We start from the raw sequence: 24,466 nt of genomic DNA on the forward strand, positions 1-24,466 counted from the left end.
TCTATTAGTTATACAGTAGATCACCTGTAGAATATAGCAACCGCACCCTGTACTGCTTATTACTGAGGAGTTCAGTGGGTTAGTCTGATCAGAGTGGCATCGTAGCAAAAGTTCTTCTTATGAACATAAATTCAACTTTTCGCGAGAAAAAGGACATGCCACGTGGTGTTACTTGTTATTACCATGTAGCCACATTACCACACCTCTGATGTTTATAGTACATTTGATTATTTGCTGGTATAATATGAAAGTTAAACAATTAGTGCACATCTATTTTTTTTTTTTGGGGGGGGGGGGGTCTATCCACATGCCATCTGGCACATTGGGAAACGGTCACTCCCCACCCCATCAATGATCGAATGTAATTCACACACTACATGCAATTTGGGATTGCCAATTGGCCTACCCTGCATGTCTTTTGATTGTGGGAGGAAACATGCAACCTCCATGCCCACAGACCATAGGCGGGAATCAAACCTCGACCCAGGAGGTGCAAGGTGACAGTGCTAACCATGGAGCCAATGAACCACCATACCACCAGTACACATCTATACTACGCCTTTTTTTTTTAAAGTATATGTGTAAGTTTGGCCACATTCAAATATTTCGCCGTCCTCCTATTTAGAAAATAAAATAGCCAGTGCAAATCTGTGCTTCCTAATAATGATTCCCTGATGGTTTAATGAAAATCCTGTGAATGGTTCAGGGAGAAAAAAGTGTGATGACTATGAACCAGAGATGGCGATGGCGCTGACACTGACTATGACACTGATGATGCGAGAAGATGGATAGTGGTCTCTAGATGTCGCCTACACTTCGCAGGCAGCCATCACAATTGTGGTAGTTTATTCATTAATTCATGCATTTCTCCAGATCAGATTAGTTTGCAGTTTGTCTATGCCGACATTGGAATTATATTTTAAAATCTTAATAATTTTTTTAATGTTTTAGAAAAACAAAACAAACAAACAGACAAAAAAAAAACAAGAAATCTCATCCCTCATTGCTACATCACAAAAAGAGAAACTTAATCATTTTATCATCAGGACTGGCACTGACTAGTAAATTCACCCTGTGGATTTGCATTTTTATGTTTACTTCTAATCCACTGCTTTTCATCAATACCTACTACTACTACTAATAGTAATAATCATAAAAATAAGTAATAATAATAAAAATAAGACAACTACTGGTACTGCTACTACTACTGGTTCTACTGATAATAATCCCACTCACTCTCCAGGTTGCCCGCCAGCAGGTAGAGCCACGTGAGCAGGATAATGAAGCTCAGAGACGCCAGCAGCAGCTTTAGCCTCCCTCGGCACGGGCAGTGCATCATGGGATGGCGGCAGGTGGAGGAACAGGAGGAGGATGGGCTTCACGTGGGACTCGGCCTCACGCTGCTTCCCTGCAGCATCCTCTCATCTGGAGATGGGAAAGACACACAGCTTACTGTAAAACCTGTTGAGCACTTAAGTGACTCAAAGACTGAGTCAGGACGACAGCCTGAGTCCAGAACCAGGAAATGTTATTTCGTATTTTATCATTTGATAATAGAAATGGAAATATTATTTATAAATAAAAAATAATAATAATATTAACTAATTAGTAGTGCTGGCAATTGATTAAAAATTTGTACCTAGTTAATCACAGTCATACAGTAGACTCAGATTTACTTGTATTATAATCCATGCATTGTTGGAATAAACAAATGCATAACAAACTGCCGAGAGGAAACATTATGCATTTTTTATAAAATCTCAAACATTAACATGTAACAAATGTTAAATTAAAATGTTCTCTTGCAGCAGCAGTCATATTGTGAGCCCTGTCTGTTCCTATAGTGGTGACATATGCTTCCTTGTACAAAATATCTTTCTTGTGTTTTTAACACGCCCAGAGTGAATGGGTGCAGTTGCCATTTGTCATCTATTAAATGTGCTGTTACACCGAGATGGTTATGGTTACTTACTGGTCTCCAGTAAGTGCAATAACAGTAGCTTCTGCCAACTGCTTCACTTTTACCGTTTTTTTTCAGTGTCTTACATTTAATGTAATCTTATAAAAAATAGCTCCCCTTGAAGGTAGCTCGAGCACACAACTTTGGTTTTATCCAAACTTTCTTTTAGAGCTTTTTATAATACGATTTGCTGTTCAGCACACCTGGTGATGTTTTCTTAGTCACCTTATTATCTGCGCTAAAAGGGCCATTATTACACACATAGCTGGGTAACCCTGCTGCGATTATGGGAAGGCATTAGGGCCAAACCTGATTAATTTTCATTAAAACATAGTACTGTGCAGTATTTCCAGATTCCAGAATATTGACAGACTTATTAATTAGTCAAAATTGGTATATTAAAAAATCCAGGACCATAATGAGCAGATTTTATATTGTTGTAGGCATTAAGAAACCATAAAAGTTAACAATGGGGGTTATGAATGAATATTTTAGCATTTGAATAAAATATGTGGGATATGAAGGCGATAGTCTGTACCATTTAACATAATAATTAAGGATATTTAAATTATTTTTTAATAGTTCATGTCAATTATTGCAACTAATTATTAGGGACAGGTTTCAACAGGAAACACCCAATACGATATTAACACAATATTACTAGCTGATCCAATATGTACCGCGATTCTGTTAGTATCACGATTTTATAAATGTTAAACATCGCCTGCAGGATTTTCGAGAAATGGCTACATTGTACCACCTCAAATATATACTGTATACTGTATAAATAAACGATTAATTAAAAAATAATAATTTTGGAATGTGAATTGTCAAAAAGACAATTGCAATACTGTCTAATTACTATCTACTAATCTAACCTCTATTACTTGGGATTTTTCAGTATATATTTTTTTTAAATGGATGATGGAAAAACACATCTTACTAATCATTTCATTTACTCTATAATTATAAATATATGAATTTATCCATACCATTATTTTCAAAACCGAAAAAAAAAAATGTGTCCTTAATTTTAATGTTTACTTCTTTTTGTTTCCTTGCTAATCTATTCTTTTGGTTGAATATTTACTCTGTAAAAACATTTTGCGTATTATTTTATGTAAACAAAAATGATAAAAATTTAATAATTTTTCTCCAAATAACCTGAAATGATACAAAACTCTCTATAGGCCTATACTGTACACGCTTTGGTGAAATCTTTAAAAAAATTCCCTCTTACGTTTCTTTCCCACAATCATTAAAGTTTGATTTACTCTTTTTTTGCAACATAAAGCTTTATTTGTCTTACTTTTCCCACCTCAACACTCCACATTACCCAAGCGGCTGTTTATAAGTGCACACTATGTGCCTCTTTTCAGCCAACTCTTTCCAGCTTGCTGTCCCTTCCATGTGCCCTTACAGCAAATTGGCCACTGCTTCATCATTACCCTTTCCTGTCTCCTAACAACATGGACATCATTATACGCAAGTGAGTACTAGCCAGAATACAAATTAAAAGTTTTCATTTCTCACGCATATGACTTTTTTTTTTTTTATTTAGTTTAATGAAGTGAGAATTTAAAGTAAGCCAAAACTTATGTTGTTTTTATTCTTAATTAGAGACACAGACAGGCCAAAGTTCTTACTGTGCAGTGATTCTGACGCATTGTTTTCGAGGTATGTTATGAGTTTAAAGTCTTTACAATGTGAGCTTAATACTCTCATTTACAAAAGCAAACATCGTCAGACAGTTTGGAGTTGCTAGGAATACCCATTTCAGGCTACGGAACAGATTATGAACATCTGGTCGCATTGCTGATTGAACTAAGTCTGGAAGCCCAAGATGGACAAAACCAAGACAAGAGGGACTAATTCGATGGCACAAATTGAGAAATTGTCCAGAAAATACTGGCATCATTGCTGCTGGTATTACACACGATAGGTCAAAACACTATTCAACAACATTTGGCTGCAACTGGACTTGCACAGATTCTGGAATAAAAATCAAACTTGGCTATTTTCTTAACAGCAATAAATTTTGTAAGAAATATTTGCAACATTTTTTTTTTCCATGAGTTCGATTAAAGGTAAGCAGCAATTGCATTTATCTCAGCCAGAGTCTTCTCATGGCCAAGAAGCTCATTAGTATGCATAACATCGCACCAGGTGTTCCCCATGCCCTCGGGTTAAATCGGTCATAGCAATCCATGCTCACTCAGTGCAAGACATTAGCGCATACCTGCCTGGCCGGGGAAAATAAGCTCTGTTTACTGCAGAATACCTCTTGCAGTTGTTCAATGTAAAGTCATTTTTTTTACTTTGAAACCAGTTACTATTAGACCTCACCAGCCGCCTGTTGCCCAATTAGAGGCTCTGTTGCTGGTTAATTTGGCATCTCTGAGCTCAAATGCTTAAACAGGACGTGACTGTAAAATGTAAGTGAAATATGTTGCTATAATGTTGCTGAAACCAATAACAAAAAAATATATTCTGTCCATCCCAGGACTCTTATTAATTTTTTTCATAATTAACACATTTGATCTATGGATGCATTAATACCATTTGATTTCATACAGAATGAAAGCATGCTTTCTGGTACATGCTGATATCGATACCAGATCCAGCTCAAACTGTTCTCCCTGTGGGTGTAAAATGTGAATCATAGCTTACAAACACTTTGATATGCAGCTACATGTTACACAATCATGACATCTTTAATGATTATGATGTGTATCATGTTTTTCGATAATTATTTGTAACACGTACCATATAGCACTTTTTTTCCTGTATCATAATTAGAAAGCTGGGGTCAAAACACAGGGTCAGCCATGATACAGCGCCCCTGGAGCAGATAGGGTCAAGGGCTTTGCTCAAGGGCTCAACAGGGACAACATGGCAGTGCTGGGGCTTGAACCACTGTCCTTCCGATTAGTAACCCAGTAACCCATGTGCATTAGTTATCTGACTTGCCGTGGATAAGATCAGGTTTTGTTCTGCTTTGGAAACCGCTGCTTTATTGTCTCCAATGCAACAGAGTCCCTCATTATCAAGGACAATAGGGACTGATCATTTGACTGGCATCATTAATCAGGAAATGCATGCAAATCATGGTCAACTCATGTCATCTGTTGATGAATGTGGCAATGTATACTAGGATTAAGCCATGTAGTATCACTTGATAGCGGATGTTGGTTTGCTGCTTTTTACAATGAGAGTATGAGTAAATGAGCTGATCTTGGATATCAGCATCAATACAGATGCTTCCCCTATACCGGGATGCCTTAATGCATCTATTATCTCATTATTCCATTTCATGACTCAGTAAAACATAAATAGGAAAGAAGGCTGTACTTGATGAGTCCGGCCAAGTTAGCCCAGAGCACACACAAGTCGTTCCTGTGAACGATCAACGAGTGAAACGTCTGATCCTGGAAAATCAATGGCTAACTTGTCGTAGCCTCTGTACACACAATCATTCACGAACACCACTTACACATTACAGGAACTCGGCTAGGAGTTATTGCCACATCCCCGGTACAGTCCTGACCTCACTCCCAGCCATTTCCACATGATCGGACCTTTAAAGAAGTTCCTGGGAGGCCAGTGTTTCAGATGTGGACCAGGCAATCCGATCATGGCTCCTACTTTGAGGGTTTCCAATCACTTGTGAAACTTTATTATACACTGCATTAGTGCGGCGGGAGCATTTATAAAGAAATCAGAAAAGGTCGTTTTTACTTTGATGAGTGTGTTGTGTTATTCTGAACAGTCGAAAGTCCTGGCTTGACTTGAACACACTTGTACTTTATAGAGCATCTTCTGATACTTTTTCGAGGCTTCTTCCTTTTACCGTCTCGGGGAGCTATCACTTGGGATCGAAATCTATATTTAGATGTCTATAAAGCTGCTCTGTGACACTTATGTTAAAAGCACTATACAAATAAAATCGAATAAAATATATGAGCGTAGTTGTGACATTTTATGACGTAGAGCGTCATAAAATCTAATACAAATGCAGGTTGTAAACATGAGGTGCGTTCGTGGTGGTTGAGAGCAACTCCTATTCACATCTAACCCCTGGATGATGGTAAAAGCTCAGGCGCAGACACTTGTTCCAATGTGAAATGTTGAATGGCCTGGATCAAACAGAACACTGTTAAACAGCAAACAAAGCAGCAGGGTAAAGCTCAATTAAAGATGTAGATACATCATGCCACGTGGCTCCATTAACACAGTCCCGTCTACATCTCTCTTAATTAAAGAGATCGAAGTGGGAGACTCTCTATCACTCCAGCACAGACAGATTAACAAAGGAGGGACAGGGAGCTGGAGCAACGGAGAGGCAGATGCTGCCCCTGATTTTATCACCTTAATTAATCATGCTTCACTTTAATTAGACGATCGCCTGTAGGCAACTATATTGGATGCTGCCAATAACAGAAAACAACAAGTTTATTAAAAGCAGGACACTGCTTCAAGAGAAGACGGATACAGCAGACCAAGGATTATTAAGTTTTCAAGTCCACGGGGATCCGATGGACGCTGTTGCAGGTGCTGAGTGAGCAACCGGGTTTATGTTTCTTAATACACGCTTGAGAGATCGGTTCTGTGCTTGTGACCTGAAATCCCAAGACGGTCACTGCTGAGCTCTTAAGTCAGACCTTTGACTCTTAAATCCTTAGTTCCAAGCTTCCACTGCATTAATAACACAAGCTAAATAAATAACCACAGTGCTCCCAGAACATGCCTTTATAAGTGCTATATTCTTCATAGAGAGAGGTATTTGTATTTTTTCTCTCTTGGAGATTACACTAAAAACCTCACACTCTTATCCTGAAATTTTGGTGTGTTTATATAACACTCTCCCATGGTACAACTTCAGCTTTTTTTTCTTTTCAGGATTTCCCTAAAAAGTAAATTTTCCTGTAACACTCTGACGATTTACATTTTTCATATGAGGCATGGTTCCAAGTGCACTTTAATGTCGATTTCTTTTAGGTTCGTTTTATGCGCTTCTGTTTGTTATGCCACGGACTTTGTTTTTCCTCCCCGTCTCTGTTCTTTCGCTAAAGCGTTATGCAATTGTGCCAATGCATTTAATTACTTCATCTGTTCATGCCTCATTATATCTGTCCCTCACTGCGAGGTCTTCTTGTGCAGCTGAATCATTAAGTCTGTTCCACTTGTGTATTTCCTGGTTTTGACCCTTGTTTGTGTTGTTTTTGGCACTGATCATAGATTATCCTGTTTTTTCTCTCTTGCTCGCTTTTTTCGCAGTCTGTCAGGGTTTAATCATTTTTTTTTCATTAACAGCACAATTCCTGTCATATATGTTAAATAAACAACTCCTTATAGAAAGATCTATCTGTTATTTTAAGCCTTTAATTGTCTGCCATTAATGTAAATTATTAAAAGAGCAAATTGTGCTGCACGTTTTTATTAATATGAAAGATAAATAATCGTCTATACTGTGTAATCCTGTATACAGGGTTGCAGGGGCCTGGAGTCTATGACAGGAATCTTTGGGCACGAGGCGGGGTACAACCTGGATAGGGTGCCAATCCATCACAAGGCACACACACATACACAGACTATAGGAAATTTGGGAACGCCAGTCAGCCTATTCTGCATATTTTTGGACTATGGGAGGAAACCCAACCAAGCACGGGGAGAACATGCAAACTCCACGCACACATAGACAGAAATTGAACCTGGACCTTGGAGGTGCCACCAAAAGACAAATAATGTCAATAAAACAAATTTAGTTGGGTGGTTTTCTTTAAAACTAAGAAATAAGTTGGCTTCAAAGATTAAAATTCTATTGCAAAAGAATTTTAAGTTTTACTGAAATTTTAAGTTTTCCTTTTTTTTTAGTGTTTCATGGTTTAGCAATCATTAAAGAATATACATAATAATCTTAAATTGCTCATTCAACAGGACTTTTACAGTAGAAGAACTTTAATATGAGGTAAGCCTGCACGATTTGATTGAAAAAATCACATTTCGTAAATGTGTTGCAATTATGGTTTAAACTATTGTATGTGACTATTAAGTTTTCCCCTAAAAAAAAATTAATCCATTTGCAGTTATACAATTGCACGGGTCCATGTTGCGAATTATTTATGTGATTAATTCTGCAGCACATATCTTAAACATTACCATATAAAGATATATTCACGGATTTGCACATAGGACATTTTAGCTGCTGAACATCCACATTAGGACTATGTGCAAAATAAGGAAAGGAGATCCGTCTCAGAGAAGATTTACACAGACAATTATTGCCATATTATTAGTCATTTCAGTGAAATATGAAAAGTCAGAGTAGAATGAAAACTAATATTTTAATTTCATCTCATTTCTGTAGTCTTATAGTATGGATTAGCAGTGTGTTATGTTTTATTGGTGTTCATATGACTATGAATTGCCTTGGGTGTTCTCATCAGAATTACCCAGTTATCATGAACATATTGCAAAATAATGAAATTCTCAGGTTTTATTATAAATGACCAAACATTCAGTCACATATCCGGACTCGTATCAAGTCTCTTGAAATAAGTTTCTCTCATTTTAGACCATTTTCTTTGATTGGGTGTATGTGATTTTGTCAAGTCCCACATGCTGCTCCAGTAACATCAGTAAGTGCAGTAAGCGATTAAATGACACCAAATATTAAAACTTTTCAAATGTTTCTATTGTTCTCAAAAAATTATTTAACAAAACTAATTTTTCATATGAATACTACTAATAATAATAATAACCATTTTGGACATGTCCCTAAAATGTATGTCCACCCTGTAGTTTAGGGGTAACTGCCCTTGTTAAAATCTGGCTAATGTAATTATAAAATCGAATCATTTTGTCTTTCTTCAATAGAGGATTTAACAACTTCTGTAAGTACATCACATTTTTAGTTTGATTTTGTCAAGCTTAACATGTCCACATTGTCATAGCGAAATATTATTCATTCATTCATCATCTACTGTATACCGCTTATCCTGTATAAAGGATATTAGATTAGGAAATGAGGCGGGTACATCCTGGATGGGGTGCCAATCCATTGGTAGAGGGGCAAAGTAACAGTGCTAACCACAGAGCCACCATGCCACCCATAAAGTCTACTTAATAAAGTTAATATGGAGTTAAATCGAAGATCTCTTTTCATCTTTTTTTTGTGAATTATAAAGTCTAAAAGGTGATATTGTGACCCAGTTCATTGTGTTGTGTCACTGCATCTTCTTACCGCACTACTGGTGCTACTGAAGTGTGTATAACGCTGCCTTCTCCCTGGCTGTTTTATTGCTTCCTTTTTACCTGGGTGTTTATTCACAGTGCCTTTCAAGGCCTTTCTCTAGTCACATGTCGTCCACTCAAACATTCCCACAAAGAGTTAGCGACGCAGTCACTTTCTTAAACCTCAGGGACAGGCACAAGAAGACTGTTAAAGCAAAGCGAATAAGGAGTTTGTGCTTACATTGCTCTGGTGACCTTGGAAGGGAAGAGAATTTTTTTTTCTTCAAGCATAACCAAGTTTTTCTATGAAGCACAACTTCAGGGAAAAATACTACAAATTCTATAATGAAATATAATTCCAAGCAATTTAACATAAGCTGACTGAGGCGGACGACCCTGAAAACAAGGAGGAATAATAAAAAAGAATTTCAGACAGTCACACATAGTAGAAATAAATCAAATAAATGCACTAAAAGGAGAATAAGAAAAAACGGCTAATAAGAAGATGATTGGGACACACACACTCTCACATATCACTGATCCGCTAAATCATCCCTGATAAACCAGTTCCACATGAGGTCCAGAAACAAACACATTGTTTTAGTTATTTCCGTGTGAATTTGGTCGATTTTTCAAAACGCTATACGTTATTAAAACAATGCTGTCCCGGAGGTGGATGTCATTCCCAATATCTATCCTATGTTCCATTGCTGATTAGGGTCCCTGCTCTGGTGTTTTTGTAATTGGTGGATGGCACCAATTTGGAACAAGGAAAAAAAAGTGTTGAGTTTTGCCGCATACAAAAATTAATTACTTTACAAAAAATTGTTAAAAATAATGAGAAAAGAAATAGAAGCCTTTCTTCTACCGATTTCACTTTGATACCGTGCCTTACATATCACTTAAAAGAAGTTCAAGGCTTCTAGAGAAGCATGTCGCTCGCGGTTTATATCGCTTTATCCTGTATACAGGTTGCGGGGGGGCCTGGAACATCTGGGGGGACCGGAGGAAACCCACCAAGCACAAAAGGAATATGCAAACTCTATTCCCGAGGTGGGGAATTGAACCTGGAGGTGCATGGCAACTGTGCTTACCACTACACCAACGTGGTGCCTAAGAAGGATAAGTAAGTAACGTTTTTCAAATTAAACATTTTGTTAGAGACAACCTTGTATGAAAGAAAATATTTTGCCAAAAACGAGCAAACATCCAAAGGTAGTGTTTATTTTGCTGTTAAACTGTTAACATAAATTACATAGAAATGTATCCTTATTCATCTATGCTCCAGTAGCTGCTTTCCAAGAAAAATAAGGCCAAAGGTCATGATGCCAAATGGGAAATCCCCTACGTCGATGAACACACACTGCAAAATAATACCGTCCTGATGATTTATGCACCAGGAATGGTAATATGATTCTTTTTTCCTTGTTATGATCGTGTTTCAACTCCATCGCTTGCCCCCTCCCCGGCACTCCATCTTGCCGTCGACAGCTGGAGATCACTACAAAAGGTCAGAGCTTGTGATAGCAAATGGGGAGGTCCATATTATGTAGTCAGAGTGTGTCATGACTATTCACTGACAGCCCTAAGCCACTTCAATGTCATCTGAGCCCACCAAGCTGCACTCATCATACTTCTAACGATCCAGTATGGCCAGGAAAAGCACAATTTAGGCTGATTACAGGTCAAACTTGCAGTTAATTTGTTTAATGCTTCGATCCACTAAGCTAAAAGGTCTCTTTAAGCCCCTTTTAGAAATGCCCCTCAAACAAATACAGACAGAAAATACTTTAAAAATGTTTCTGAATACCACATTGCCTGAAGCAGTTATTATTGGTATTATTATTTCTTCAGTCCCCTGTGGTGCATTAGGTGCTCTACCATCTGTCAATCATGGCCAGCATTGACTTTTTTTAACAAGTTTCTGTGAGAACGGACTGGTCGAGCTGGCCTTAAGTCACCATAGGCATGGGTGAGTGTTGGGCCCATGATCCCTTCACTAGTCTATTGGTATATTATATAACTCGTAATCAATTTTAATGTTATGGCTGATCAGTGTATATACTTAAACCACTGAAACTGGCTGAACTGAGGATTATCACAGTAGGCTACACTTGCTCAGTTTCTCTTCCTAGGTGGCTCAGACTTGAAATGAATCATAGGGCGAATCTAAATATTATGCGCAGTACGTGGCTAAAAATAATAGCTTTGATCCTCTACACTGTATAGTACATGATGTATCAGACTGTTACACTTACAACTAAGAAAATATCCCAACAACAGAGGGTACCATAGACTGAACACACACACTGTTTTCCCTCCTGCCGAGTTATATTATTAAATCTGCTGTGTCACACACATCTATTTTGAAATATTCCATTTCTACCAGATGATGGCGTCTCTCTGCAGGCATGGATCTGACCCGTACTTCCATTTTGTGGCCTCTGTCTTAGATTTCATAATGGATTTTACAGCTGTTGATCTTGTTAGCTTTGCATTTCTCACATCTTCCTTTCAGTCCAGTCTTATGACTGGAGATGGGGAATTATAAGGCTGACACAAGCTTAACCCAAGATCAGGACACCCCACTGTTTATTGACTGGGTAGGAAGTCTCATAAAGTGTATGTAGACATTATAAAAAGGCAATTATACATAGTTTGTGCTTCATAGTGTGTGACCACAAGACCAACATTAAACTAATTAGAAAGTAATCACAGATTTTGGGCTCCTGGGGGATTTAATACACTTAAACTGACAAATAATAAAAGAAACAGATTTTTCTTTTGCTGGTTGTATTCACAGCTTAGCCTAATGACTCATGACAGCTTTTAATATGTAATCAGTTTAATAATCTAAAAATTAAAGGATGTACTGCGATCATAGCTAAAGTATTCACCTATCACAAACAAACTTTCAGCTGCTCCTGTTGAGGGGTCACCCCAGCAGACCATCCGATCCACACACACAACCTGGCACGGGTTTGACACCTGCTGCCCTCCATGCAGGCATAACGCTCTCATTTTATCCAGGCTTGAAATACATCCAGTGGCTGGGTAGTATGGGGTATAGCAATCCACCAACAGTGGGACTCGAACCCAGATCCACCAAACCCCTACATTAGCAACCTAAAGCATTAGCCACCTGAGCAACCTCAACCTAAAAGACCCACTGATCACAAACTATAGTATACTGTATAGCTATACTGTACTTCTTGTTTCTATAGTTAACTACTCCACTCCTACACCCCTAATCATTGTCATTATCCGCTTCTTGTTATTATAGTCGCACTTCGTCTTAGTTATTTACAGGATATACATCTTTGCTTGCATTGTTGCTATATTCTGTTTCTTTTTACGTGCCTCTTTGTATTTGATTCATAGTTTGTGTTCTCGATTATTACTCTCATGCTGAAGCTGTCTATCATTGTGACCTTTGTGCAATATCGATGTCAGACTGTGACCTGAATTTCCTGAATAATACCTGATAGACCTGAATAAACAGCTTCCGCTTAAACACACAGCAGCCTCCACATGATCATTACACTCCTTATATACAAATAGGAGTACAGTGGTACCTCGGTGTAGTTGGGATTTAATCCGTTTCAAATGCGAGTTTTTGAGGCAAAAATTATATTGTGAAACGCATTTTCCCATAGGTAATAGCGTGAATGCAGATAATCTCGGTCCGTTTGCTATATAGCAAAAATGCTCCGTAAGTTTTAAAGGCAAAAATGCCGAGGTACCACTGTAATTAGTGATATGGTAGGGTCTTCAGTGAAGTTGCATTTATTTATCATTTTTTTCGAAGGTGTATCCAGTGTCAGTGCCTCGTAACAGTCAGAAGCAATGAAAGTCTTCAGGGGGAGGGCTTGGTGCTTTGCGGTTTCTTTGCAATGCGACAAGCTGAAATTAACTTTTACGAGAGAGGAATAAAGATGATGATGAGATAATGACTGTTTCTAGCTGTGTTAGCATGAGCAGTAACAAGAGTAAACTAGTTTCATTGCTGTTCTGCAACACTAAATGCACCAACAATAGAGCAGGGAATCATATTTAGACTTGATTCAATTACATTTTTAAACATTGTGATTTTTTTCACTTTTTTAATTCGACAGCAATATTGTTTATTGTCTGGTTTGTTTTAAGGAGCCAGATTTTTTACGAATGTTAATGGATACTGAAATTCTGTGTATCTTTATTCTTTATTTGAAAGGGGCAGTGCATATTAATTACAATTCTAAAAAATATGCTAAAAGGTTTGAACAATATTTTTTAAATAAAAATCACCAAGCCGACAGAGCTTGGTCCTGCAAGATAGAAAATATTATCTGTGCACATCTCAGTGTCTTCACTTGTTCTGTTTATGCTGGAAGTCTTTCCTTTATCCCCGTGGCACAAAAATCTCACCTGCACACCATCTCTCATTGCTCGTCATCACAATTCTCTCTGATGCGATCGTACGGCGCCTGGATCACGCTTACACTTGCAGTTAGGCCACACACACCGCCTCTTCGTGTTTACATCCACATTAATTATTGCTTTTGGTAGCTTGACATATCAACAGTCCTAAGCACTGACTCAGCCTTTAGCCAAAGTACAGTCTGCTTTCTTGCTCATTTTGCGTCTCCAAAGGTGCGGGTTTCTGGGAGGTGACAGTTTATCCTCGCCCCGAGCACACATAAAGAGAGGGAAATGGAGAGAGAGAGAGAGACGAAAGGAGAGCGGCAAAAAGGCAGAGGGAGGATATAAGGAGAGCCGGGTAACTTTAATGAGGATCTTTTGTCGAACCAGCAACAAAACAAAATGCTTACAGTCCGCTGGGATAAAAGCTCTAGTAAAGCAGAACTGAGAGAGAGAGAGAGAGAGAGAGAGAAGAAGGAAAAAGGGCTGTGGATTTGAAATATGGACGCACAGAGACCTCGGCGACGTTTACAACCAACACTCATCTTATCTGCTGTGGGAGATATATATAAAACTACAAAGCCCTGAGCATGCAGCCTTTTGTTCCACCATACCCATCTCCCTCCTGTGCAGGTCAAAATGCCACAGTCAAAGCTGAAAACTGAAAAGATACTATTGCTAAAGGATGACTTGAAACATGGAACATTATGTGCTCGACCTAATTTCTTTAATGCACATCAACAATAAGGTTTTTTTTTTTTTCATTATAATGATATTGGAGGGGAAATATTCAGGGCATGTAGACCTTAGAGTCACAAAGTAAAAGCATACACACGCACCTCACCAAACATGGGAAGAATATTAACACGTGTCTATGTCAATAAATTGGCAACATGGAGGCTTAGTGGTTAGCACTGTCGCCTTGCACCTCAAGGGAATAGGTTCGATTCCCGCCTCGGGGTCTGTGTGCATGGAGTTTGTATGGTCTCACTGTGCTTGGTGGGTTTCCTCTGGTCACTTTAATTTTCTAATAGGACATGCTAATTGGCATTCCAAATTGCCCGTAGCTTGTGAATGTTGACCGGAGTTCCTGCCATGGCAGAAAAATGGGAATAAATACAGTGGATACATGAATACTTTGTTGGACTACAGAGTTTCCTAGATAGATGAATGGATTGATGTTCATAAATTAGGGCTGTATTGAGTATTTAATAAATTAAATAATTTTAATATTAAAAATAATACATTTACAACTTTTATTAAATTATTAAACCTTTACCTTTAACCCCATCTGGTGTACTTGTTTTATTGCTATCACTTTGGAACAATTGAGTAATTTTTCTTGGCATTTTTTATTTAGTTTCAAAAACTTTACTACATTTCCAGGTTTTTATTTACTGTCTTCTTTGTTTTTCAGCTGTTCCCTTTCTGGGGAGGAAACCAGAGGAAACCCACCAAGCACAGGGAGAACATGCAAACTCCACGCACACAGACGGAAATGGAACCCTCGACCCTGGAGGTGCAAGGCCACAGTGCTATCCACTACGCTGCAATATCGCCTCCATTACTATATACTGTAATACTGTAATATACAAAATTATAGAAATACCAAGTTAGAATTTAAAACAAAGTTTACAATGGGAGTCTGTGCGAACCCTAATGGGTCTAATTTATAATTTTTTATAAAAAAAAGTTTATAATTATTTGAACATTTGATCATTTAATATAATCATTTTGAGTTTTTAGAAAAGTATTGGCAAACATCCTCTTAATGAGATAATTTCTTAAATTATTTGCTGTTAGCGTAAATAAATATGATTTGATTTAATAAAAGTGAATTTGCATTAAATAGTTGAATATTGTGGTTTGAAACGCAGTGAGCTCTATTCTCGATATTGTGGTCTTAAATCCACAAGCAAAACAAATTTGTAATCCGTTGGCATGTATTACTTCAAGGATTATTAAAATCCATTGCATTTTCTTTTTTTATCGGGTACGAAATCCTACGTGAAAATAAAATCTATACAAACATCGTGTCTATGCACAATATGTTTACTTTTTTTATTTCCTGTTTATTGTTGATTTAACATAATTTGATGATAGATTTCTGTCTCTGGCTTGGAAGAAGGCACAGATCTAATAAAAAAAATATTGGTGAGCAGCCAAAGTATGAACTAAAATCTTGTGATATCAGAACGTGTTGAAAGCTGTGGAGGAAACAATGTTTTTTGTCTTCATCTTACAATTTCTTCTGAGCTACTGTATCTCCTGTATATATAATACGCACGCTCAGATTAAGCAGTGTTAAGTGCCACTGATTATCTTTCTCCCTTAAAATAATCTTTGATAAAGGAATGTTATGCAAGTCTATTCAAGTCTGAAGTCAGCCACAGTGATGCACTCAAGATGAGCGGCAAGTTTCCACCATGTTGCCAAGAAAGTACTTTTTTGTACATGACTATATACAGAATGTTTCAGTAGTCGATTCCATAGGCGAGTGTTGGAGACCAAGATAACAAACACGCGTCCCTGTTTCTCAAGCGTGACACAACTTGTGAAAGCATGACACAATCTTGCCCCAGCTATCAATCAAAACCCACTGGAAAGGATAGTAATGGAAATAAATTAGGACTCCATATTCGCCATGCACCGGAGTGGCATTAGTGCATCTAAGCCCTTTTAAACAAGGGACTTTTAAGCTGTGCATACAATCAGAGACAAGATCCCTCTGATTAAAACATAATCACCTTGCTGACCCAGCAACACCCACTTATTCTCTTTCTCTCTTACACACACACACACCTACACAAACAGAACATGTACTGCATACTATATGGGGGTTTTGAAGCTGAACAGGCTTAAATTAATCTGATTTACTTTCTTTAAATCCTGAACCAGTAATAAATAATAGTAATAAATAAGTAAATAAAATAAATATAACAATATATTCCTATACTGTACTTCAAATTCGGGCTTTGTATTCTATTTGGAAGGAGCTACATTTATAAGATTGCATTCACAAGAATTTATAAAGTCTCTTTCTTTGACCATTTGTCAAAATACACACCATGCAACCACATGGCGGGGCTAGTTTTTTTTATATTGCGACTGCTCCTGTTGAGGAGTCGCCACAGACAGATGCATGGTCAAGACAATCTGCTGAAGTCCAAACAGAGCATGAGAATGAGGACGAAAGGTGATTTCAGTGACTGGCATGGTTGTTGGTGCCAGATGGGTTGGTCTGAGTACTTCTAAAACTGCTTATCCACTGGGATTTTGACATACAGTCATCTCTAGGATTTACAGAAAATGCTCTAAAAAAAAAAAAAAAAAAAAAAACTCCAGTGAACAGGCAACAGAATGCTTTGTTGATGGCAGAGGTCAGAGGAGAATAAAAATAGAAAAGCATGAATCCATGCCTTATATCAACGGTTCATGCTGCTGCTGCTGCTGGTGGTGGTGGTGGTGGTGGTATAATGGTGTGGTGGATATTTTCTTGGCACACTTCGGGCGCTTTAGTACCAACTGAGCATAGTTGAAATGCCACATCCTACCTGACCATGTCCATCCCTTTATAAGCAGAGGATAGCACGTCTTGTCACAAAGCTAAAATCATCTCAAACTGGTTTCTTGAACATGATCATGAGTTCAGTGTACTCAAATGGAAGCACAACTTACCAGAACTCAATGCTCTATAGCACGGCAGATTCATATCGTGGATGTTAAGCTGAAAGAAATCTACAACAACTGCATGACGCTATCATGGCAATATGGATCAAAATCACTAGTTCCACCATCATGTCCTTGTTTTTTGGCAGGAAGTTCGTTGCAGGTACTCAGGAGACAGGTCAGTTGCCACTAAAAAACAATAACAATGAACCATGATCTAAGTTCAGGGTAAATTCACAGAGTCTGATATAAAAGTGATTTCTTTTTCTTGTTTAAGCCAAGAAAGAAAAACTGACTGGCAATAAGAGTAGCTCATCAGTGGCTTTACACCATGGGATTTTGGAATAGCAGTCATCCAGAGTCAGCGAGTCTGCCTACGAGTACGATACGCTGTGCATTAGGAAGCTAATCTTCAAAAACCACTTTGTATCTCTCTATATACATCTCTTCCTATCCCCACAATTCTATTCCTTCCCCTTCTCTCGAGACATCCCTTTGAGGCCTTAAAGCAAGCTAATCTTCCTCTCTGCTTTCTTGGCAAACCATGCAAAATGGTTTCTTTCGTTCCTTGGAGTCTTAGACATCATAAACCACCACTGTGGCTTGGCGATCAAGGCTGATAAAGAGAAAGAAGCTGGAGAGTGAGAAAATAGAGAAAAGATTTAGTGCCGTCCCTTAAAACAATCGGCACTTTGAAAGTGCTGCGAGCATCAGGATCTTACAGAATTAAGCACTTTCTTCAGTCAGAACCGTTAGACGCAACTTTCTCCTTAAATAGCAGACAGAAGCATCAATCTATCCTGGCATAACTCTCAAGAAAATCTACAACCAGAACGAGACATAATGGCACCAGAGTTCCGTGGATAAACCACACCATTTTTCAGCGCCTTGAGCAAAGTTGATTGTCTGCCAGCTCTAAGTTGCAACGGCTGTCTTTTTTATCTACAAACCATAATAAATGGCTAATTGGCTAATCACCAACTATGAAGCAAGGTGCATATTACCTTAAATAAACAACAAAGTTTGTCAAGAGCTAGTAGGAACTTGCTTCAGCTTCGTTAATCACCACAGTGGAGGAACTGACTGCAGGCATACATTCCATCATTACAGTCATACACGGAGGAATTACTTACAGACGCCACCTACAGTTGTAATTACCGTTAAAGTAACCTGACTGAACATTTGATTTTTAAATGAGTGGCTAGACAAGATGACACACTATCCCACAGGCACCAAATGTAGTCAATCCAGTGGTGTCGGCCATTTGCTTCTTTAGTGTTATCCCAAAGCTCTGAGGGTTGTTGTAACAAGCAATTCACTTCTGTCTCACCCTAAATCCTTCCAATAAATGTCTACCTCAAAGTGCATCCACGTCTTCACCAACAGACTACGAATACTGATGTACCTTCTGCTTAATTTTAATATCAATATATACTAAAGACTGAGATGGATTGGCACCCCAGCCTGGTGCTATAAGTCAAGCATAGGCTTCAGGCCCCTGCAACCCTATATACAGGATAAAGCGGTATGAACAATGAGTGGGTGAGACAACAACATATCCATAAGAGTTTATGAAAGGATATTTGTTTAATTATTATAAAAAGAAGAAAAAAACATCTTAAATGTGATCAAGTATCATAGCTTAATTGCAGGTTAAATTTCCTCCTTTTGGTGATGTACATTCCCTGGCCACAAAAAGGGTAAAATTATTCGCCTGCAAAAAATGAAAATGACTGGAATTCGGTTTAGAACAGTTATCATAATAACACATTATTACGACTTGGAAGGAAAGTGCTGAGCCCTCAACTTCACAGATGAAATGTGGTAAGAATGAATTCATGAACGACTAGGTGAAGTTGCATTTTAATAAAATAAAAAAAAAAGATATCTTTAATATGTGTAATAGTGAAATTTAAGCATTTCCACACGTATAATGTGGAATTTGGATGGATAATAAACAGCTATCGCCATAAAAAGAAAATTGTTAGTTAGATTAATCAGAATAAAAAAAAGGTTACAAGATTTAACTTTGGAGCAAGGTGAAAAGGTCTGAGGTCATGTGGTCTGATGAGTCCAGACTGACCCTATTCCAGAGTGATTGGGCAGATCAGGTTAAAAAGGGAAGAGCATGAGGTAATGCACCCACCATGCAGGTCTCTGGGGGCAGTGTTATGATCAGGGGTTGCTTCAGTTGGTCAAGTTGGTCAGGTTTAGAATCAGCAACTTTGTGTGGCAAAAAATGAAGTCAGCTGATGACCTGAATGTACTCAATGACCATGTTATCACATCTATGGATTTTGGCATGAGAATCTTCCAGGACTCAAGTGGTTTTCGGAGCATGAGGAAACTTCAATGCAAGAATTTACAGAAATCTTAAATTCGTAAGATTGTGACTGCTGTTTTTTTTGCCCATGATTTTGTGTGTATTATTTGAAAGAGAACCTTTAAAAATTCAGCAAAGTTTTATTAGATAAAAAATCTATTTTTCAGCCTTTGAGTCCTAGTGGAGCATCCTGGCTTGAAATAATTCTAATGAGTTAAAAACTTTTAACATTAGAACAAAAATTTAAAGGTTTATATGGTCACAATGGTAATGCACATTTACAATAATCTGATAGTCAACACATTTATTTGCACAGTCACCTGGCTAGTTTGTTGCTCACAAAGGCAAAATGTCTTTCTCACTTTCATCCCCCAAGCTTTATACTGTATCTGCCTACCAGCTCCCATCCGAAATCCACCCACTCCCAAGACAAAGTCCAGTGTAGACCTTCGATTTGAACACCACACCAGTTCTACTCTCTGCGGCAAAAAAATATTTCCAGACACAGCTTTTCTTGTTCAGATTTTCTCAAGGACTTTGCGTGGGTGTAAGGTATGAGAAACACCAAACCGTATTCAAATATTTATGCCTCAAACAGTCAACCTGTTAAAAAATTACTAAATCAGTGTGAGCGAATCAGTAGATAATAACATTCTGTTATTTTACATCATTCAAAGTAAGTTTATAACAGGTCATATATTAATGAAGCCTATTGTTGGTGAGGCTATCCACTTACAGAATACAGAATGTCTGATATCTTTTATACACATAGCTGGCCACTACTCTACCTCCAGAGTTTTTCGATTTTCAGTGCGGTTTGCTCACCTTAATTCTGTGCATGTACACGTCTCTATATTGAACACCATTTATCAACTTAGATATAGAAACAAATTGTTTGCATAAGCATGTATGTGGTATTTAAGGAAATCCTTTTAATTCAAAAAAATGTTCATATCCTATAAGAGCTTTTGAGAGTGTGTATATCTATGTCTGCCTCCTCAGTAATGCGATCCTTGATTAATACGCCTTAAATCGAATTAAGGGTTAGTGACTTCTTTTTTTCTTTATTTTTAAATGGATTTCGTCATCAGGCTTAATTTCATTTTATATGAGTTTAATGAAACCTTCAGGAAGTCATTTAATACTGAAAGCTTGAAAGAAATAAAAATGCCTACATGAAGACTAATAAGACTGGCTGTTCAATGAGGACAAAGTAAATGACACATTACAAAAAGAGAAAAAGTTTGGAAAGAGTGGGAGCTTACGATCTGTAAAGGTTGAGCTACATCATTTGAGGGTTTAGTGATGTGTAGTCATCATTATAACACTGTTAGCTTTGCCTTTTATTAAGTTTTTGTCCGTTACTAAATAGACAGAAGCTGTGCCATAAACCTAAACGTATCCTATATATATATATATATATATAGTGATCAGTCTTACTACCAAAATATTGGCAATATTTGTTTGTTTTTTTTCAGTTTGGCCTTAAACTTAAACACATAACCAATGGCACCGACGCCTATCCATCTCCATCCAAGAACCTGTGTAGTCCAACTAGAGACCGTGGAGGCCAATAATGTCCATTTGGTTCCCATTTGTACAACCATGGTAGTTTCAAACGCCAATTTACACACTATAGGCATTTTGCAAACGCCAATTAACCTTATCTGCATGTCTGTGGACTGATGGAGGAAACCGGAAAACCCAGACGGAACCCACCAAGCACAAATCAAACCCATGACTTAGAGGTGCAAGGTGCCAGTGCTAACCAGTAAAGCCACTGTACCGCCATCAGCGCCTATTTCTATTCCCACTCTTCTTGTTATTAATTTGTACTCCTCAAACACTCCTAAAGTGTGCTTTAAAAAGGAAGCTATTCTATTAAAGAAAAATTATTTTACACATTTTGACCTTATGATAACCTTGATCCTGTGTGAAGCCAAATCAGTTCAATTGATGCTTATAATAATGAATCGTGCAAACATTCAGCCTTTTGTTTGATATATTATGGTAATGTGAGACATAGCTGGCTACTTGCACTGCCAGTTTAACAACTTCTTCCTAACTTGGTCCACTGCAAGTTCCACAAATAAATTAGATTATAGCACCCAATATGGTGGCAAATTCATGTGTGAAAATGATTCCTCATCCTCCCAGACCCACTTTTTACTGATCTGAGTTCTAAAATCGGTCATAGAAACCATAGTTGTAATATGCCATCAGTACATTTAGGTTGTCAGCTGACTTCCTTTTTTTCCCGTGTTGCAGACCTGAGGAACTGAAGCAACCCCATATCATAACACTGTCTCCAAAGGATTGTACAATAAGCACTATGCATGATGAGTGCATCACTTCATGCGCTTCCCTTCTTACCCTCACGCCCCATTGCTCTGGAATAGGATCAATCTGAACTCATCAGAAGACATGACCTTTTACATCGCTCCAAAGTCCAAACAAGTACTGCAACACTGTTTTGCAAACGCTCATACCTGAAATGCATATGTAGAAATATTTGCTGTTCATTTACCTGCATTTTTATCGCAGATGTTTTTATATCCAAAATGACTTCCAAGCAAGCCAGAATCCAATCAAATGCAAGCATCTAGCAGTCGAGACAGACTCCACAGTCCTGGGATTTGAAACAAAAACCTCTTGGAACCTCTAATAACCTTATCCCCCTTTTTTTTTTTTTTTAACCTATTAGTATCCTACTGCTGTGTTTTGTTCTAAATATCTTTTTTGAAATAAAAGTACTATGTCACAGACAGTATCATCTGCCAATGCTAAGCACACCTACGCAGTAATAGCATGCACTGCCTGCACTAGGTACACATACTGCATTCAGATTGAAGGGAAGAGTGTTGAAAGTAGGACTCAGTCTATCCCTGGATCAGAGGATCGTATTACTGCGGAAGAACAGAGAGAGAGAGAGGAAGAGAGAGAGAGAGAGAGAGAGAGAGAGATACACAAAGGCTGCTTTCAAAGCAGAGAAAATGAGAAAGGGTACATTAATCTGTACCTCCATACAGTGCCAATTCCAGATTGCGTTCTTTTTGTCCTTTTTTACCTAATTCCTCCGTTTCTTCCTTAGTCTTCCCTGGTTGCTTGAGTTCCCTGACGGCTGAATGAAACTCCCCGAGTAACCTGCAGGGACAGCAAGTCAATGCGATTTGCCACCAGCAAACTTTGAACTTTCCTACCTTTGTGTGTGACTATGTGCATAGACATGGGTGTGTGTGAGTGTGTGAGCGTGTGTGCCAATCAATGCACACTCCTCCCACTTCCCTTCACTCTCCAGCAAGCATGCCTTAGCAGGTTTGCGTCTCGCCTTAGGATCAAAGGCTCCTCTTTCACCTCTCCTCTCTTCCTTCTCCCCCTCTCTCTCCTTCTTGATATTCTCTACTTCACTTTTCATTGTTGCTGACTTTGCCAGAACAGAATAGAAACCTTTATGAATTCCTCCGAGGGCACACACGCCCTTCCAAAGTGGTGAAATGAACTGCCTTCATGTTCTTTCTGACCTACACATGAGGTCTGGTTAGATCCAAAACTGAAAAATGAGGGGAGTATACACACCACTTAAAGATTATTCTAATTCTGGAGCTGGAGCATCAAGGGCATTTTTACAAAGCGGTCTCTGATTGCAAACTGAATTTACTGGAGGTCTGTTTCAGTATGGCATAAAACTTTTTCAAAGATTGATGACATCTTGACAGAAAACAAAACAAATTAAATAGGAAAGTATACCATAGTACTCCCATACAAGTATAAGGAACTTTGGTTTGCATCTCCAGCTGTTATATTGCAGCAATATAATAGAAAGTTTGTTCTCTAATATAAAATATTATGAAAAAGCAATATGGATTTAATGCAAAATAACAGAAGACTTGTACATAATAGAATGAAATGTACAATATACAAGGGCGTCTGTGTCAGACTGGGACTTTCCATTGTGCAAAATAACAGAACACACTTATGAGAGGAGAGAAAAAAAACTGCCTTCTCTATATAATTCCCTGCCATACTAATACACCTATCCCATTGTTTTACTAGTGCTTGGATACCATCAAAGTAAAACGTTTTCTCAGAACACCGTAGCCATGATTTGATTGACAGCGTATGAAACGCTGGCCTCCCAGGAACTCCTTTAATGTCCCAAACATGTGGAACATCACTTCGACCGAGGTCAGGACTGAATGACTGATGTGGCAATAACTCCCTTTATCCTGGAAAAACAGAAAGCTTTTGATGATCATACCAGGCTGGGAGACCATTATTTCAGTAGAGACGATGACGTGAAGCAGACAGTCTGATCATGGCTCTGGTGTACGGAAAAAGCTTTATACCTTGATGGTATCCAAGCACAAGTGAAACGCTGGGATAAGTGCATTAGTGCAGCTATTCTGGTTTTTCATTCTGATAAAAATTCTGATCAAAAGTCCCGGTTTGACCCGAACGCTCCTCATGCAAATTATGAAGGCAAGATAGGTAATCGGCAACATTCAACAAATTTTTCAGACTATCATATATGTTATATATGATTTTGAAAAGAAAAAAGAAAGAAAGAAAGAAAGAAAGAAAGAAAGATTGATTCAGCTTTGGAGTTGTATATTGTTGTCACCTTAAATAGCTACAGCCGCATGACAAAAGACAGCAAACACAGCAAGAGTGCAAAGTCTAACTCCAGCACTTCTTCACCTGATAAATGAACCAGCAGCCGTCCTTTGCAAGAGTGTATGTAGCAGATACAAAGATTGAGCTAATGGTTAACATTAGCTCGCTTTGCTAATGCACCGTGGTATAATCAAGCATTCCTATCAGGCAGCAAAAAGGCCCTTTGTCATTCAGGATCCTTCAGCACTCATTAGGCTGTTAGCATA

At 38.1% G+C, this 24,466-nt stretch overlaps 1 protein-coding gene across 5 annotated transcripts in view; it reads right to left on the reverse strand.

Moving 5' to 3' along the window:
* large2 (LARGE xylosyl- and glucuronyltransferase 2) overlaps window positions 1-24,466 on the reverse strand; it is a 171,181-nt gene that overhangs the window by 21,148 nt on the left and 125,567 nt on the right. For 2 of the 5 annotated variants that reach the window (XM_053501026.1, XM_053501025.1), the window contains exon 3: window positions 1,237-1,425. In XM_053501026.1, the coding sequence (XP_053357001.1) occupies window positions 1,237-1,339 (103 nt within the window). In that variant the 5' untranslated portion in view covers window positions 1,340-1,425. Of the gene's footprint in view, window positions 1-1,236; window positions 1,426-22,113; window positions 22,292-22,605; window positions 22,741-24,466 lie in introns of those variants that run through there. The other 3 variants (XM_053501027.1, XM_053501028.1, XM_053501029.1) reach the window with 3 other exon arrangements.

This window comes from Clarias gariepinus, chromosome 7 (assembly GCF_024256425.1).
Source record: "Clarias gariepinus isolate MV-2021 ecotype Netherlands chromosome 7, CGAR_prim_01v2, whole genome shotgun sequence".
NCBI classification, from domain to species: Eukaryota; Metazoa; Chordata; class Actinopteri; order Siluriformes; family Clariidae; genus Clarias; species Clarias gariepinus.